Genomic DNA, 16605 nt, shown 5'->3' with positions numbered 1-16605 from the left:
ATTTTAGATTTCTAAAACTCTCATTCAAAAGTATTAATTGCATGAATTACTATATTTAATTATAACTTAAGTTCATAATAATAATAATAATTAATCAACCATGAGTGTTTCATATTTATATAAATTCATTTTCCTTTTGCCTTACAATGAAATGAAATCAAATTTCCACACCAAAATAGTTTAATTTTAATTAGTTTATTGGTACCATGGGAATAGAGGTGTGAAAGGGTCACCGGTCCATGAGAAAAAAAAAACGCCTGCACAAATCACAAAGATTGACCTTGATAAATCTGATCATTCTGATTAAATTTTGGGTAATTTTTATGTGAAAAACCCATTTAAAAGAGAGTACAGGTGCTGCTGATGATAGGATTGACAATATATCAAAGTATATCATCAAGAAAAATAATCTTCCAAAAAAATAAATTTTTAAGATATAAATACAATATTTTAAATTTTCAAAAAAACAATTATTAACTTTAAAACATTAAAACCCTAGATTTAGGAAAGAAAAAATCAATTTTTAAATCTTGAAAATATAAGCCTAAAAGAGAATTATTAATTTTAAAAACGAAAATAAATTTTTTAAAATAAAATCTTTAAATTAATATTTGTACCGATAAATTTTAATAAATAGATAAATATTATTGTCACTTATGCTTGATTAGATATTAATATATGAATTTTAAGTTGAAATAATAAAAGTATATGATGAAAGATTTTTCTTTTTCTGAAAATTATTAAAGTACACTTAGAAAATGACTGTTCAGTATCCTCAATCGAACTTAATCCAAACTCAAAAATCCAATTATGAAATTACCTTCACTTAAGTTTTGGCATGGAACTCAACCGAAATAACAGTACTAACACCAGCAGAATAAACATTCAACTTTCAATCTTGTTTATTGAGGAGAAAGCCTGTCATTATAAATACAACCATTATCATATAGAGAAGCTCATCTAGTTGCAGTTGCCCCATCTTCTCCGGGCCTTGGTGCTCAACTGTGTATCAAGTTGTTCTCTCAAAATGGGAATTCTTTCTTGCAGACTGCAATACAGTTTTATCGGCAGTGACAAAGAAAGCAGCAATCGATGCTGTTAACAAATAATGAAGAACACTAACATTAATTCTTCCACCTTGAAACCTTCTCCTACAGCTCTACTTTCACAACAATGATAAACTACTGATTTTCCACAGATCAGAGATTCAGAAAAATAATATTTAAGGGAGAAAAATCATCAAGAGTATTATTGTGCATCATCATCGCTAATAATTCCCTTAACAAATCCAATTGATATTACATGATTCTCTAATTTTATGTGTTGGTGAAGTTATTCAAATGTTATGTTGCAAAACACAGAAATTATCTATCAATTCTAAGAAGCTGAAAGAATTATGCATGTTCTGATTGTACCTGCTGATACAATCAGTGCCTGACCAGTGTGGTTAATGTTTGCCTTTGCCCAGGGGATTTTTCGAACTGCAATCAACTGATAACAAAAAAGGCAAATGAGATGCCAATCATAAAAAGCCACAATCTGCATAAAGCAGAGATGACCTAAACAGAATGTCAATATTCAGACCCAATATATATAAATATATTGCATCAACACAAATGGTACAAAAAATTCACAGTTTATAGCCTCTGTATCAAGGATAAGACTCTTCATAGAAGAACTCAATAGTAGACAATTCCACACTTGATGGGTAAATGCTGCAATTAGGAGCATCAATAAAAAGGCAAGTCAGATATCACCATGTGCTATCTCAAGAGTCAAAAGGCATTGCATTCAAAGGTAGTAGTTTCAGTAAAGAGGATCTTAGAAAGTTGAAATCACACAATTAAAGATAACCATCATCAACTTTCCGTGTTGTGAGGTCTCAAACTGGTTGTGTGACATTGAAGATCATAAAATTAACGTATTAATAATTAAGTTGGTAAGTACCAAAAAAAGTAACACTCAACATCTGGTTAATTCACAATTCAACATAAAAAGTGCAGATCCAGCACTCATCCCAAATAAGTCTAAAATTAGGGTTTGTAATTCACTGGAAATTTTTTTCTTTCAGATCAATATATGTGTAATAATTTCATAATATTTCCCTTTCAATCCCAAAACAAAATCTTCATCAAAGGAAATTAACCTTGATTGTTATATTATGAAACGTAATGAACATGGATATATCACTCCCATTTCCAAAATAAAATATTTCTGGATTGAGTTTGAAAATAAAAAAGAAAGGCTGGAAAAAGGTCCTAGAGACCCTAAAAAAAGCGCTAAACCAACAAATACAACAACAGATTAAAGTATGAAAGACAAATAAAAGAAGAAAAGAAAAAACAATTGTGCTTGTAAGGAATATATTAAGAGAAGTAAAGGTGAGGGTCACCGTAGGAATAGCACTGGCAACACAAGCAACGGCAGCAGCCTTGGCTCCAGCACGAACACCTTCTGCACATTATAATCATAATTTAAACATCGGTATAAATCGTATAATTAATATTGGAGATTGATAAACAAATTATATAAATGAAAACCTGAACTGCTGCTCTTCCGATCCTCGGCTGGAGAAGCAATCGTGAAGATGCTTTTGCTTTCTCTTGTTTTCGTAGGGAATTCCATTTTCTTCTCTCTTCTAAACCAACAAAACACCGATTGATAGTCTTCGATTTTATTCTTTCACTTCTTTGTTTAGATTTATTTATTTATTTATAAGGGAAATAAGCAGCCAGCGGGCCTGCCTTATGAAGAAACCAACACCAATCACTGTCAGCCGCTCTCTCTATACATTACACGTGTCGTTTTTAATAACGCATCTCCGTACTTTTGCTTTTCCCTCAGGCTTTTAGGTTTAGGTTAAAGGATTAGACTTGTCCATGGGCAGTGGCCACCGGGCGGAGCATGCCTTATTAGGCGTGGCGTGTCCGGCCAAGGCCTGTTGGAAAAACGAATGCTTGAGGTACAGTCCATAGCGTTTTATACATAAAGGGCATTTAAAAGTTATACTTTGTGATTAATTTTTTATTACTGGTATTATTTTATTTAATTTATCACATAATAAAATAAATTTGATAATTTTTTACTATTAATAATGATATATCAAATAATCTAATTACTAAATATTATAAATTGACCTCCATCATTATCTTGCTGGAAAACATAATTTACCCATAAGGCTAGACATATCCAAGGGCTTGGCCAACCCGCTCTATCAAGACAACCACATTTTTGTGGGTAGTGGCAAGTGTGCAGGTTGTGCACGCTATGCCAAAGGCCATAGGGTCTAGCTTGCAAGCCAACCCAAGATAGCCCGTGAAAAAATTAAATAAATAGTTTAAACATTTTAAAAATAAAAATATATTATAACAAGTCAACCTATGGAGACACAGTCAAAGCCCCTAGGTTATGCCCTAGACCTTGAGACAACACCACCCATAGGCACAGCAGACCGCCTTGAATTCAGTCCTAAACAACCTATGCTCTTTGGGCAATTCATGTCCTCTGTCGTGATTTCAAGCATCTCTTGGTCAAATTTGTCATTTTCAGCCAAATAGCAGAACTTAAACTTTCCTAAACACTTTAATTTTATATATTAACTTGAATTATTCGCTAAATACCATCATAAATAAAACAATCCAAGTAGGTTATTCTGAGAGCCATAAATTCATCCGAACTGCAAAACTTCCACAACTTGCTAGGCAAGAAATTGGCTCTTTAATAAAAATGAAATGAGATACAACAAACACTTTCACTCGCATTACCAAAAAACCCCCAAAACTCCCTTATAGATAATATTCTTTGATCCCACTATAAATCAACGCAAATCATTCAAATGTCTTTGAGGAAACAAGGGAACATATTTGATGACCAACCATCTCTTAATCTCCAAGTTACCATAACACTTCAACTCTCACACTTAATTTTCCATTATCAAAATAATGCTGAAGCAATTACAGACTTTGGTCAATTAGATAATCACCCAGCCTTTCAACAATCATGTTGCACTGGCCAGGAGTCATGGGCTCATCGTATATACCAATTACCAAGGCCTGATTGGTCTTCTTGACAGTAACACCACCAGAACCCTGAAATACATGAAACAATTCCCCATCAATTTAAACCGAACCCTGATAAGTTTCATTATGTAAAAAAATCATCAGTACTATCATTGGTCCTCCACAAGAGTTGCAAGAAAAACAAACATGTGAACTCACAAAGAAGTTGTTTTCTACCTACGGAGAAACCAATTCTCTCATTTAAAATAAAACTACCTTGTTTTGATATTTGGTACCCTCCTAAGACTTAATCAAAAGTGAAACTCCTATCACTATTATCATAATTCAAACTTCGCCTATTGACCTGCAGTTCTCAAATAGACTGACTGACTGTGATATTTGAGATCAAACAGTTATGAGATTAACAAACCAGCCAATTTTCATTGCTGTAAATGACTCAAAATGAGGATGAAGCAAGTAGCAGAATGTTGACTAAAACATTATAAACCAGCTCTGATTCTGAATGCCATGGACTATGGCAATTCTTTATGAGATAAAAAGGTCTGAACTACAGCTTTAGGTTAGAATCATTGAAGAATATTTAAAAAAATTATAATGAAGATGTAAATGACTGGTTTAATGACATTACATTGAATGTGCATTCAGTGGTATAGTTACTATGTATAAAAGAACGCAAAGCCAGATTGTACCTTCTTTCCTCGTATGACAGCTCCTGGTTCCCCTTGGATCACCATATATTTCACACCACCAAGGAATAAGCCAGTTGGTGCAAGAGTTCCCGGTTCAGCAAAGTCATTCATAATGCCTGTTATTTCCTCAGGCTTAAACTGCAACACCAGAAAGTAACAAATTACAGGCAAAATAGAAAATAAACACTAAACAACTAAGCAGCAAAATAACAATGAAGTCCATATTCATCAGCCGGAATCTGAACATCAAGTCATCCACATATAACCACGTTGGCAGAATAGCATACAACAAAAGATAAATGTTGCCTGAATGCCTACTTCATAAAAATCATGGTAAACTGAAGAAGATTTAGCAAAATCTGAAGTGCTGAAGAAGATTTAGGGTTACAGATATAAAAACCAGTATGCGATTAACATCAGTCATAGACCATTTTCTTCATCAACCAGAGATGCTGAGCCTATAAGAAAATATTATAGACACAATAGTACCTAAATCAGCAAAAAAGCTTCTACAGCCACCCAAAATATAATTGAAAAATCAGTTCATTTTAATCTACGGTTAAAACAAGACATCGTTTTAGAGCAAATTTTACCAAAATACCATGATGACCAATATTTTGCTCTGCTAACTACAAAATCTCAAGCAAAATAAAGATTAAAAAAATCGTGGAACGAAAAAGGTCTGCACGTTTTGCATCAAAATCAATCAAAAGATTCATTTGAGAAACCCATAGCTAATCACGAAGTCATCGATTATAACGAAAGAGCACAAGCATAAATTAAGATCTGCAAGAAGTAGAAGCAGAAAAATAAGAAAAAGAACCTGAGGGAAGTTAGCGCTCTGAGCCCAAACGGTGCCGTCTTGGCCGATGATTGCCGCGGCTGTGAGGTGCACACCATCTATCTCGCACATCAAGTGGTCATCAACATACGTTTGCCACGACATCTTTCTGGCTTCTTCTTTTCTTTATTCCTTTCTTTCTTTTTTTTTTTTTGGTTTGTTTGCTCGTTAAGTCGAGAGGCAGTATTACTGTGAGTCTGAATGGCCAGGTGCTGGTATGAAGAGACATATCATATAGGGATGGACAAGGTAGGTTGCGTCAAATCAAAGCTGGTAAAACGACAATTTTCTCCAGCGTGGACTATTTCCTCTACCGTGTGGGACCTTTTTTAATTTTTTTTTTCCTTTCGGACCTGAACAGAATAATTTTTCCTTCTTTTAACGTTTTTTACTTTGAAATTCGATTTTCCTTCCACACATCTTTTGAGTAAATACTTTTTGAATTATGAATAATAAAAGACAACATAAATATCAACATATCATTATTATTTTTTAAAATTCTTAGACTTGTATGTTCTGGAAGAAAATGCGAAAGAGTCATGCTGGCATCGAAATTAGACAAAGACAGATGATCCATCATTAATGGAGGCCATGAACTTGGTTCCTCCAGGAACAATACGAAAAATCTAGACGGCAGAAACTGACCTTGCCTTCTTCAACAAGAGCGAAGATGATTAATTAAGTATTATATTATTTTAAACAAAATTTTTTTGTTAACATATTTGACCTCCGTGGGTAGAGATCAACCATCTACACGGGGGCATATGCTATAATGCCAACAAATAATGGAGAATTGGTCAGAAAATTTAGTTCATTAGAATAAGAACGCAAACAAAATATTCTTGATGAGTAGTATTATATATATAATTTTGTGCATAAATAATAATGTATCATCGTGTGATTGAATAATTAAAAATTAAAAATAAAATAATATCTAATCATATAATGATATATCATTATTTATATATAAAATTATATACATAATTATATTGTTTTCGTGATAACAATATCACATATTCAATGAGAAAGATCATAGAACATAATTCAGATTACCATATTCCTTTTTGGTTCTTCAAGCTACAACTCAGATGACAAATATGTTACAAGCAGCCAAAGAATTGTCACCAAAAAAATCTGTTCAATAGTTAATTCTTTCTAGTTTTCACTATTGGACTTTTCTTAATTAGCAACACAGCCGAAGGCATCTGCACGAAGGTTATTAACAGTAGTATAGATTCTTCCGGAATCAAGATGACCACAAGCTTCTGATGGGAAATGATCTACCAGAGGATGAATTTAGCCGATAACTCCTACCTCTAAAAGCCACGCCAGTACCACTGCTTGGTTGGACAGGGGTATTTGTTGGATATCCCACTCTCCATCGGGCAACAAGTTTATTCCTGAATTGTAAGATTTAAGGAAATCTCATTGCACAAGTTTATAATATGCATATGCACCGAAAACGCAGCAGGAACAAGCTTCTTTGCAGGATAATAGGGTGTGGAGGAGCATGCGTCAAAATATTTAAAAAAAAAAAACCAAAGCCATGATTTAACAAAGAAATCTATGAAGAATGCTATGTATAACACAAAAAAAAGTTCCACGACAGACTAGGCATATGTCTGATTATAATGACAATGTAACATGACTGACGAACTCGTCCAACATTTTGGGCAAAGGTTACCTGAATTTGTATAGCTCACCTGGTGCCCATTGCTTTGAGTCGTATGCGCATATATTTTTTAAAATTAGATAATTTGGGAAAAGGGGTATGTTGATCCTTATTATTATTTTACCGATTGTTTGTGGGAGAGAGATGATGAAAAGATCAAGGAGAGTGTAAAAGAGGATACAGCCATATGGGAGTCCTTAATATGTTTCTTCCGGTAGCAAGTGGATGTAGCACTGTCAAGAAGTAATACAGATGCCCTGCTATGATTCCAAGAAGATTTGGTAGTAACGGTGACCCAAATATAACATCAATTGCAAGCATGGCCCACGGAAAATAAAATGCCTGCGTTTCACAAAAAATTAGCTTAGTATTGAATCTCCCCTCCTACCCAGGAAAAGAGATCTAAATGTCTATCAGTGGCACCAAAATGAAACACACAAGAAGATGCAAGATAATGAAAAATCACTGCATGTAAAATCAGCAAAAGGAGATTTGAGGAAATGTACCTTGAGCGTGACAAGCCCATATATACTAATTTGGGAGTTGGGAAACTCTCTGCTCCATACATATACAAGCATGGACACCAATGAAACCCCCAAAAAAGGAGTCCATAACATCGGTATGGCTGATAACACCTAAACAGCAAATGCCACAGTAAGACAGTAGAAACTAATGGCATTAATGCTTTGCCAAAAAAAAAAAATTGGTTGACAGAACGTAAGGTGTGACTATGGATAATATTGTAACTCATTAAAAATTTTTGGAGAGTTCAAAGACACCAATAAGCGACATACCAATAATGATATGGCACCAAAAATCATCATCCACAGGAAATCTGCTGTCCGCCTCTCAAATGGACCTTTTTCAAGCTGGACACCATATCTGGCTCTGTAACAATTGTTGGTTCAAATATAAGTGAAAACAGGACAAGGTCTTGTATTTCCCTAACACCAAACAAGTAACTTTCTACTAGTCTCGTGTATTTCCAAAATACAAATCCTAGGCACCTGCCGTCACATACAACAAAATATTCTTACAAAGTATTTTCGGCAATTAGACTTACATCATTAGAAGACGAATTCCAAAATTGATGGAAAATTTTCCGAGGAAAAAGAAATTCGTAATAAGCCTCCACACCTATAAAACAACAGAGGATTCAACAAGTATTAGAAACACAATATTTGTAATTCTTTTCTTTTTAAACTTTGTTGGTACCTAGAAATCCCCAGTGTTTCTTAAGAAATTCAAAGATTGTTTTTCTTTTTTTTCAAGATTGGGACCACAGCAGAGTCCGCAAAATCTATTTTCACTACCGTAAAAATTTGTCTTGGCATTAAAATTCACAATATGCTTATTATTCAACACACAGCAATGATGAAACTAATACAAGAAAAAATTAGCAGAAAAACTCCTAAATAAATTTCATGATTGGATTTAACCTGAAAATTGTAAAAAATAGGTTCATAAAGCAACGCTATACTCCAGGGACTGTACAATCCCAAATGGAAAGCTGCAGTTGCCACCACGCATATGGTCCCAAAAGCCTTGCTGATCGGAGGTAGAGAATTATAGAATCTGAAAATTAAAAAAAATTCAAGTCATCCAACAAATCAAAATTTTCACACTGCCGTTTGCGTTATTCAATGTTCTTGCACTTAACGCATTATTCTCAGTTCCCTGCTAATAAAAACAATACAAATATAATATCCAATAAAAAAATTGCAAAAGAAAAAAAATCCACTGAGATTCGAACTTGAATCGGCAATTTAGATATTAAATTGCAATTGGATATAAAAAGAAAATAATGACAGAAAGGGCGAAATTGACTATGAAAGAACAGTGAAGTGTGGTTATAATGCAGAGAATTACTTACTCTGCCGGAGACGACATGTTAACGAAGTGAAAACCAAAATCTTCAATGCCGGTTCTCTGTGACTGAAGGTGAAACGGCAATTATATTTATGGGGGATTTTTGAAGCAACGTGAGGTGGGGGAAAACAATGCGTACGGAATAACTCCTTCAAATCACAACGAGAACAACAGCATTAAGCCAGTGACGTGGCGTATCGGGAGAGAACATGACAACGAACAAGGACCAATGAGGAGACGCCAAATCATACTGTAACATTGCTTAATAATTAAGAATCATAACTTATTTTAAAATCGAATAATAAGATATGAGGCGAATGATATGTTTGAAACTACGGATTACTGAATTTAATTTAAATCTATTTATTAGATGAAAAGACCAAACTATTCCTTTGGTGACGTGCCCTTCTAATGTGAAAAGACCAAACTATTCCTTTAGCAAAAATGAAATGAAAGTTGGAAATTTACCAAAATCCACACAAACCTAACACAAGTCGACCTGCTACGGTAATTTCTGACAGACTTTGCTCACTTTTCGACCACTAAAACGGTTTAAAAGAATATTAATTCAATTTTTACCGTATTTTATACATTTTAGTATGAATATATTTAAGTGATTTGATATAATTTTTAAATGTTTTGGGTTAAGATTTTGAATTAAAAAATTTGATAAAATATCTTGATATATTGGTGTTTTGAATTAATTTTCTTAAGATTTTTGTGTTAGAATAAGTTTAGAGTTGTCTTATAATGAAATCAAATTCGAAAAACGAAGTTTAGATGGTGAAATCTCATTTTGCGTAATTAGTACAATATCATCATGTGAAATCACTATTCATGTTGTGAATTTGCATGGTGACATCATGGAGATGGGAAGGTGTTTCAAATTTTTCAAAGTTTTCCCACCATTCGAATTCATAAAATGGGGGCAAACTATTGTTTTTAAAAGTTTCCCAACACATGTTTCTCATGGTGGAGACTGGGGGAAATTGATATTTTTCATTTTGAGGCCAATTTTTTTTTTATTTTAGAGTTTTTAAACGTATAGATTTTAAATTTGAGATTTTTTTTAAGGTTTTTCGATATGTAAATTTCAAAATTGAAATCTATTTTTGTAATAATATACTTATCTTAAAAATTGACTTCATTTTTATTATAAAGTGATGTAATTATAATTTTTGTCTTATCATGTATCTTTTTTTATTCAAATTCAAAATTATAAATGTTTTTTTTTTCTTGAACGAATCTACCATGCTAGATATTGAATAACGAGAAAAGTAAAAGGATGAGAATTTATATAAAAATGATGAAATATATTTTTGGTATTAAAAAAAAAGAAACATTTTTGCTTAAGTCCTTAAAATGAGAGTATTTTTGTAAAGTCATTGAAAAGGGAAAATTTTTACTTTAAACATATGTATTTAGGGTAATCAATTTAATTTTCCTATTTTAAAATTATTTAAATAATAGGATTCGTCTTTTTTTTATTTTAGACTAGGTTAACAAGTTTTTGATATATCTAAGGCCAATAAACTATTCCCCACGCAAACTTTGATGAACTTTCATTTTTCCCCTTTTAAATTCAAAAAATATATTTTTTTACCTATCCTGTAAAGTCAAATATTAATTTTAATTGGCAAATAACACTTTTATCATTATATATATAATAATGTTAATATTATTTACACTTGATGATGTTAACATTATTATATATAAAACTATATATTTCCTTTCTTCCCTGTTTTTTTATTTTTAAATAATAAAATTATATATATTTACTTTAAAAACATAAATAAGTATATATTTAATATGTATTATTAAATAATTTAATGATTTTAAATTAAAAATAAAATAATACTTAATCACATGATAATATATATAAATGTTTATTTGTTTATGTATTCAAAATATAGATAAATAGTATTGTTTATTTCCAAATTGATTAACAAATAAGTTTATAACTAAATTGAACTATTCTAGTACGGTTTATCTAGAATTTGGAAACACATATTTAAGGTGTTTTTGATTCAGTTCAAACCAAACTTACTAGTGGCATTATTGAATGTAGTCAAGTGGAACAACATTATCGTAATCATGTATTTGTACAAACAACATTGTGACTCGCCATCTAGATGCAAGGGTGACATGCGGAGACAATTGAAGATGCCTTAGTCCAACCCAACGACAACGGAGCCAAATTGAAATGGTGATGGCAACAATGGAGGCAAAACAATGTGTTCATGGAAAATCAGAATGGCAAGGGAGATGATGGAACGTCTCTTAACACTGACATAATGGACAAGGTTGTTGCTCTTCTTGCAAATCTATCGACTATCGGTGAACAAATCCATTGTCGGGAAGACTGAGGGTGATTGACGTTATTAAAACACTCTGATTTGCCAGGGAAAACAGGGTAAGATGTTGGTCTGGAAATACTTTGCTTTTATAATTAGTAAATAGGGGTGCATATTATAAAAATTTGGGGGCATATTTCATTTCGACAAAAGGTATTTTTGTAAACATAAAAGAAAAGGAAATTTTTGTTTCGTCCAAGTTTGGTGAGGAATAGTCGTTCAGTCAGAAAACATTAAGATGAAACTCAAAGCAGAAAGTACGTGAACACCACCTCACGTGCCTTTTCAGTTTAATCTCCTTACGTTACGCTTTCCCAAACAGACCATAAAATGGCGCAGGATGAAGCAGAACGTCCCCGGTTTAATAAAACAGTTGTAAATCGCAGATATCATTGCAAATTTTGTTAGCAGTAAAAGTGAAGAGCAAGCGATGGATCATTCTGGTAATTTACACCACAAACTGGTTAATGGCGACGCTGGTTATGTGCTCGAAGAAATTCCTCACTTCATTGATTACATTCCTTCTCTCCCTGTATGAATTTTGATCGATTGATTTGATTAGTTTCTTTTTTTCTTAAAAAAATGTATATGAGTTGTTAAAATGTTGTTTTGTGTGGCAGACTTATCCCAATCCGTTACAGTCCAATCCAGCTTATTCAGCAGTTACGTAAGTGAAGTCCCCTTTTACTAAAAGCTTGATGGATCCATTGCCTTCTTGTTTAGTTATTGCATGACGATTCTTGTTTATATGTCTTACAGGCAGTACTTTGTTAATGTGGATGATACAATTGCTCAAAAGGTGATTTGTGCTTAAACTTTCAATCTTTTTGATATCTTTGTCTTGCTTGATTTCGTCTCCTGTTGCTATGAATGATTTCATTTGCCTCTTCTTTTTCGTGGCATTTCATCGAAACAATTGCTATTATGACTACAACTTTTTGAAAACTTGATGGCATTATTCTATGGCCTGGTTTTTCCGCCCTTGTTTTGGGAATTGAAATTTGGAAACATAGAAAGTTTGTTTCGCTTGTTAACTTATATGTAATTATTTCTTGGAGATCTATCTGATGTGTAAGGGAAGGTAGCTTGTACACAAGAGCTAACAGTTAACTCTTTTTCCTTCTTCTTCATTTAGATTGTTGTTCATAAAGATGATCCAAGAGGGACACATTTCCTGCGTGCTGGACCTCGCCAAAAGGTGATTATTATTTTGTCTGAATGCTGGCTGATTATCATAAACCATATGCATTTTACTAAGATCACTACATTATGCTGGTCAGGTGTATTTTAAATCAGATGAAGTACATGCCTGTATTGTAACATGTGGCGGCCTTTGTCCTGGGCTCAACACTGTGATCCGAGAAATTGTCTGTGGTCTTCATCACATGTACGGTGTCAAAAAAATCGTTGGGGTAGACGTAAGTGACCATAGAATATTTTGCTCAATGTCATTAAATTGATCCCTCATTGTATCAGAAAAGCATGTATGTACATGTTATATGTGTATGCGTACATTCCTGGCACAGCTCCTCACATGTCATTTGCTCTAGTTCCCTACATTTTCGATATATTTATCATTTGATCGTCAAATTATTGTTGCACAAAAAATAAGACCCTAGTTGTTAACCAGTCGATCAGATTATAAGTAGCTATTAAAATTTAATGTCTAGGGGATGTTACTGATGGAAATGATCTTACAATTGCCCGAGTTGGTGTGTCCACTGTTGAAGCAGCTGCCATGTGCAAGTATTATGCAGAAGATGGTTAAAGTTGTTTTGTGATAAAACTATTTATATTTGGCATGCAAATTTTAAACATAATCATTTCTGTTTGATTTATCTGTAGGGAGGATATAGGGGTTTCTATTGCAAAGATACGATTGATTTAACACCTAAGGTTGTTAATGACATCCATAAGCGTGGTGGTACCATCCTTGGAACATCACGAGGGGGCCATGATACCTCAAAGATAGTTGATAGTATTCAAGATCGTGGGATTAATCAGGTATGTGAAAGGTAGAATTTTGTCAAAGGTCAATATCCTCCAAATTTTGGATAAATCATTTGGGTGAATTGTTAATTGTCATGCTGGATAGGCACATAATTCCTGTTACAGATTCTCATTATGACTAATAAATAATAATGGACCAGGTTTACATAATTGGAGGAGATGGAACTCAAAAAGGAGCAGCTGCTATTTACGAGGTAATATTATTTGAATGCTGAAGATATTCTATTGGCTGTCATCTTATATTGCTTACAGATTGATAGTTACAAATGTCTCTTGCATCAGATGCATGTATCATAGCTACAAAGAAATGTTACTATATATTATGTCAATCACATTTCTCTGTTAAGTTCACACTGTTGCAGAAAAAATTCTTAACTGTCTTCCTATATTGCTTACAGATTGATAGTTATGAGCGTGTCTCGCATTAGATGGATATATGATAGATACAAAGAAATGTTACTATATATTATGTCAATCATATTTCACTGTTAAGTTCACACAGCTGCAGAAATAATGCTCAACTGCAAGGAATTCTAACGAGCATAAAAATCTGTTCTGCACTTGATTGTTTATTCACCAATTTTGTCTCTTGGTTTAACATGCACCTGTTCTGAATTATCTTTAGTTGAAGGTATCTGTAAATACATGTGTTTTTCGGGGATTTGATCACTTTCTACTTTGTTATAACTACTACAATCCTTAACAGATTTTCATCATTAGCCCAACATAATGTGGTTTATACACCCTTACATAGGCAATCCCTAATTATCTATGTCAAGCTAGATGGTCACTATGGTGTTAGATTAATCCGATGAACATATTTGATGCCTTACATTTGCAGAAAATACTCCCTAGTCTGCACGAATGTATACTCAAGTGTCCATAGACCTAATTCTACATCAAATACATGTGTATACATGTCTGTGGTGTCATCTTACTCATCACATGCTTGATTGCTTTAATTTGAATGCCAATCCATATAATTAATTGTTGTTCCTGTGTTTGCCACTGTTATATAATCCAGTTCTCATTTTGCAGGAACTTAGGCGCCGTGGACTCAAAATTGCAGTTGTTGGAATCCCAAAAACTATTGACAACGATATTCCGGTAACTATTGTCCACCCATTCACTACAGATCTGAACCAGTTTTGTTATTTCTCTTGTCATTTCTTGAAAACTTGTGTATTCTAACTTGATATATAGCTTAATATTGGATTGTCATAATCCTGGTTCAGGTTATTGATAGGTCCTTTGGTTTTGATACTGCGGTTGAGGAGGCTCAACGTGCCATTAATGCAGCACATGTTGAAGCTGAAAGTATAGAGAATGGCATTGGAGTTGTGAAGCTCATGGGACGCTATAGTGGTAAGCTTTGCATCTGTCTTGATGTTTTCATATGGTAAAACTCAATACATGAATGAAAACTTCATTGGCCTACTAATTCAAACTTTTAGGCCTTTTTTGTTTTTCACCACATGATCCAAACTCAGTAATGCAGGTTTCATTGCGATGTATGCTACCCTTGCCAGCCGAGATGTAGACTGTTGTTTGATTCCAGAGTCACCCTTCTATCTTGAGGGGCATGGTGGACTTTATGAATTTATTGAAAAACGACTCAAAGAAAATGGGCACATGGTTATTGTTATAGCGGAAGGAGCAGGACAGGATCTTCTTTCAGAGAGTTTGCAGTCCACAGTCCAGCAAGATGCTTCAGGAAACAAGCTTCTCCAAGATGTCGGGCTATGGATATCTCAGAAGATCAAGGTACATCTTGCAATCTATTAGCACCATATGTACCCAGTAACATTATTTATGGGCTATTTAAGGAAATTCTGTGTTTTTGTTAATTTAAAACTTTTCTGTTGCTTCTTGTAGCACCATTTTAAAAGCCAACATAAGATGGCCATTACTTTGAAATATATAGGTCAGTACCTGAGACTTGCCTTCTTTGTTGATCATACTCTCTTAAATTTGACTGAGATGGTTGCGCCAATGACTCTGCTCTAACCAAATTTGTTTGCAGACCCTACATATATGATCCGGGCTATTCCAAGCAATGCATCTGACAATGTGTACTGCACTCTCCTTGCACAGAGTGCAGTACATGGAGCAATGGCAGGGTATACAGGCTTCACAGTTGGTCTTGTCAATGGCAGACAATCATACATTCCTTTCAATGTAAATTCTTTTATGCAATGCAGCATTTGTCACTAGCCAGAGCTAATCCTCTTCAGAGGAAATCGTTTTTCATATCAAGCTTATAAATCTTATCTTTGTTTTGGATATTGGAATGCAGCGAATCACTGAGAAGCACAAGCAGGTTGTCATTACTGACAGGATGTGGGCAAGACTGCTTTCTTCTACCAACCAGCCAAGCTTCTTGAAAGAAGTTCACTGAATTCAAGAAAGAGGGACAACTTTCATGTCAATTGTTGGACGACAGAATTTGCGAAAATAACAAATCTGAGCCAAAAACATAGGTAAATGACATGGGAGCTGTATTCCTTACTGTTCTGCAGATTTCATTCTTATAGAGTTAGTAGCCACTTGATAGAAATGTGGACTGACTATTATTAGTAGTTTGAGAGTTATATGTAGATTGACTTTTCTCTTCTCAAAACAAAGTGTGGAGAGCAAGTATTTTTCAAAAGAGTGATTCACATTTTCGCGCCCAAGGTTTGGTCTTTGGTTGCATAAATCACACTTTGTCATTAAAAATAAAACTTTGTTAATGGAAGATGGATTAAGACATGATACAAAGTCTACAATTATCAGATCACCTTGCTATTTGACATAGCCAATCACTTGAATGATTGGCAATGGCAAAAGTGCAATTCCGACCATCCACTATCACCATGTCCTCCTAATAGAGATTGAAGCCACCATAATGTCAAACATCATAAACTCCTTTGACAAATCTTCACCTTCAATGTCTCTTCCCCCTACTTTGTCACCTTCGACTTCTATGTCACATCTTTTCAAGTAACGCCAATGACAAAATCAGTTTTACTTCAAACACCGAAGATATGTTCAGATGTTATTTCTTTAGACACTCAAAAATATAAATCATTCAAAATTTCAAGATCCATATGTAGTGAATTTTTCATAAATTTTTAGTTCTATACGGAATTAACGTTGTTGTCACCTCAAT

The 16605-nt window shown here is 33.7% G+C and overlaps 4 protein-coding genes across 6 annotated transcripts; 1 reads left to right on the top strand and 3 right to left on the bottom strand.

Annotated features, from left to right (window-relative positions):
• Positions 1 to 878: 878 nt before the first annotated feature.
• On the bottom strand, positions 879 to 2951 carry LOC123194115 (early nodulin-93-like). 2 transcript variants are annotated; one of them, XM_044607270.1, is made up of 4 exons: positions 2541 to 2951; positions 2393 to 2454; positions 1416 to 1491; positions 879 to 1095 (listed from the first exon to the last, which is right to left on the bottom strand). In XM_044607270.1, the coding sequence occupies exons 1-4, from the start codon at positions 2623 to 2625 to the stop codon at positions 1010 to 1012; spliced, it is 309 nt and encodes a 102-aa protein (XP_044463205.1). In that variant the 5' UTR covers positions 2626 to 2951; the 3' UTR covers positions 879 to 1009. The 2 variants fall into 2 exon arrangements, with proteins under 2 accessions (XP_044463205.1, XP_044463206.1); XM_044607271.1 differs by having other exon boundaries at positions 2393 to 2451; positions 2541 to 2852.
• A 734-nt stretch (positions 2952 to 3685) lies between these two features.
• Positions 3686 to 5759, bottom strand: LOC123194114 (profilin). The gene is made up of 3 exons (XM_044607269.1): positions 5532 to 5759; positions 4709 to 4846; positions 3686 to 4088 (listed from the first exon to the last, which is right to left on the bottom strand). Exons 1-3 carry the CDS (start codon positions 5652 to 5654, stop codon positions 3954 to 3956), a joined length of 396 nt encoding a protein of 131 aa, XP_044463204.1. The 5' UTR covers positions 5655 to 5759; the 3' UTR covers positions 3686 to 3953.
• Positions 5760 to 6582: 823 nt separating this feature from the next.
• Positions 6583 to 9249, bottom strand: LOC123194364 (derlin-1-like). 2 transcript variants are annotated; one of them, XM_044607550.1, is made up of 7 exons: positions 9095 to 9248; positions 8661 to 8796; positions 8285 to 8358; positions 8016 to 8109; positions 7728 to 7856; positions 7403 to 7563; positions 6583 to 6949 (listed from the first exon to the last, which is right to left on the bottom strand). In XM_044607550.1, exons 1-7 carry the CDS (start codon positions 9109 to 9111, stop codon positions 6796 to 6798), a joined length of 765 nt encoding a protein of 254 aa, XP_044463485.1. In that variant the 5' UTR covers positions 9112 to 9248; the 3' UTR covers positions 6583 to 6795. The 2 variants fall into 2 exon arrangements, with proteins under 2 accessions (XP_044463485.1, XP_044463486.1); XM_044607551.1 differs by lacking the exon at positions 6583 to 6949 and having other exon boundaries at positions 7113 to 7563; positions 9095 to 9249.
• A 2385-nt stretch (positions 9250 to 11634) lies between these two features.
• LOC123194407 (ATP-dependent 6-phosphofructokinase 3) lies at positions 11635 to 16129 on the top strand. Its single transcript, XM_044607598.1, has 13 exons — positions 11635 to 11976; positions 12065 to 12111; positions 12204 to 12243; positions 12580 to 12642; positions 12725 to 12862; positions 13290 to 13448; positions 13595 to 13648; positions 14493 to 14561; positions 14690 to 14819; positions 14953 to 15218; positions 15330 to 15378; positions 15478 to 15632; positions 15751 to 16129. Exons 1-13 carry the CDS (start codon positions 11875 to 11877, stop codon positions 15850 to 15852), a joined length of 1374 nt encoding a protein of 457 aa, XP_044463533.1. The 5' UTR covers positions 11635 to 11874; the 3' UTR covers positions 15853 to 16129.
• Positions 16130 to 16605: the final 476 nt, after the last annotated feature.

This window comes from Mangifera indica, chromosome 13 (assembly GCF_011075055.1).
Source record: "Mangifera indica cultivar Alphonso chromosome 13, CATAS_Mindica_2.1, whole genome shotgun sequence".
NCBI classification, from domain to species: Eukaryota; Viridiplantae; Streptophyta; class Magnoliopsida; order Sapindales; family Anacardiaceae; genus Mangifera; species Mangifera indica.
This window is presented reverse-complemented; position numbering and strand designations above follow the sequence as displayed.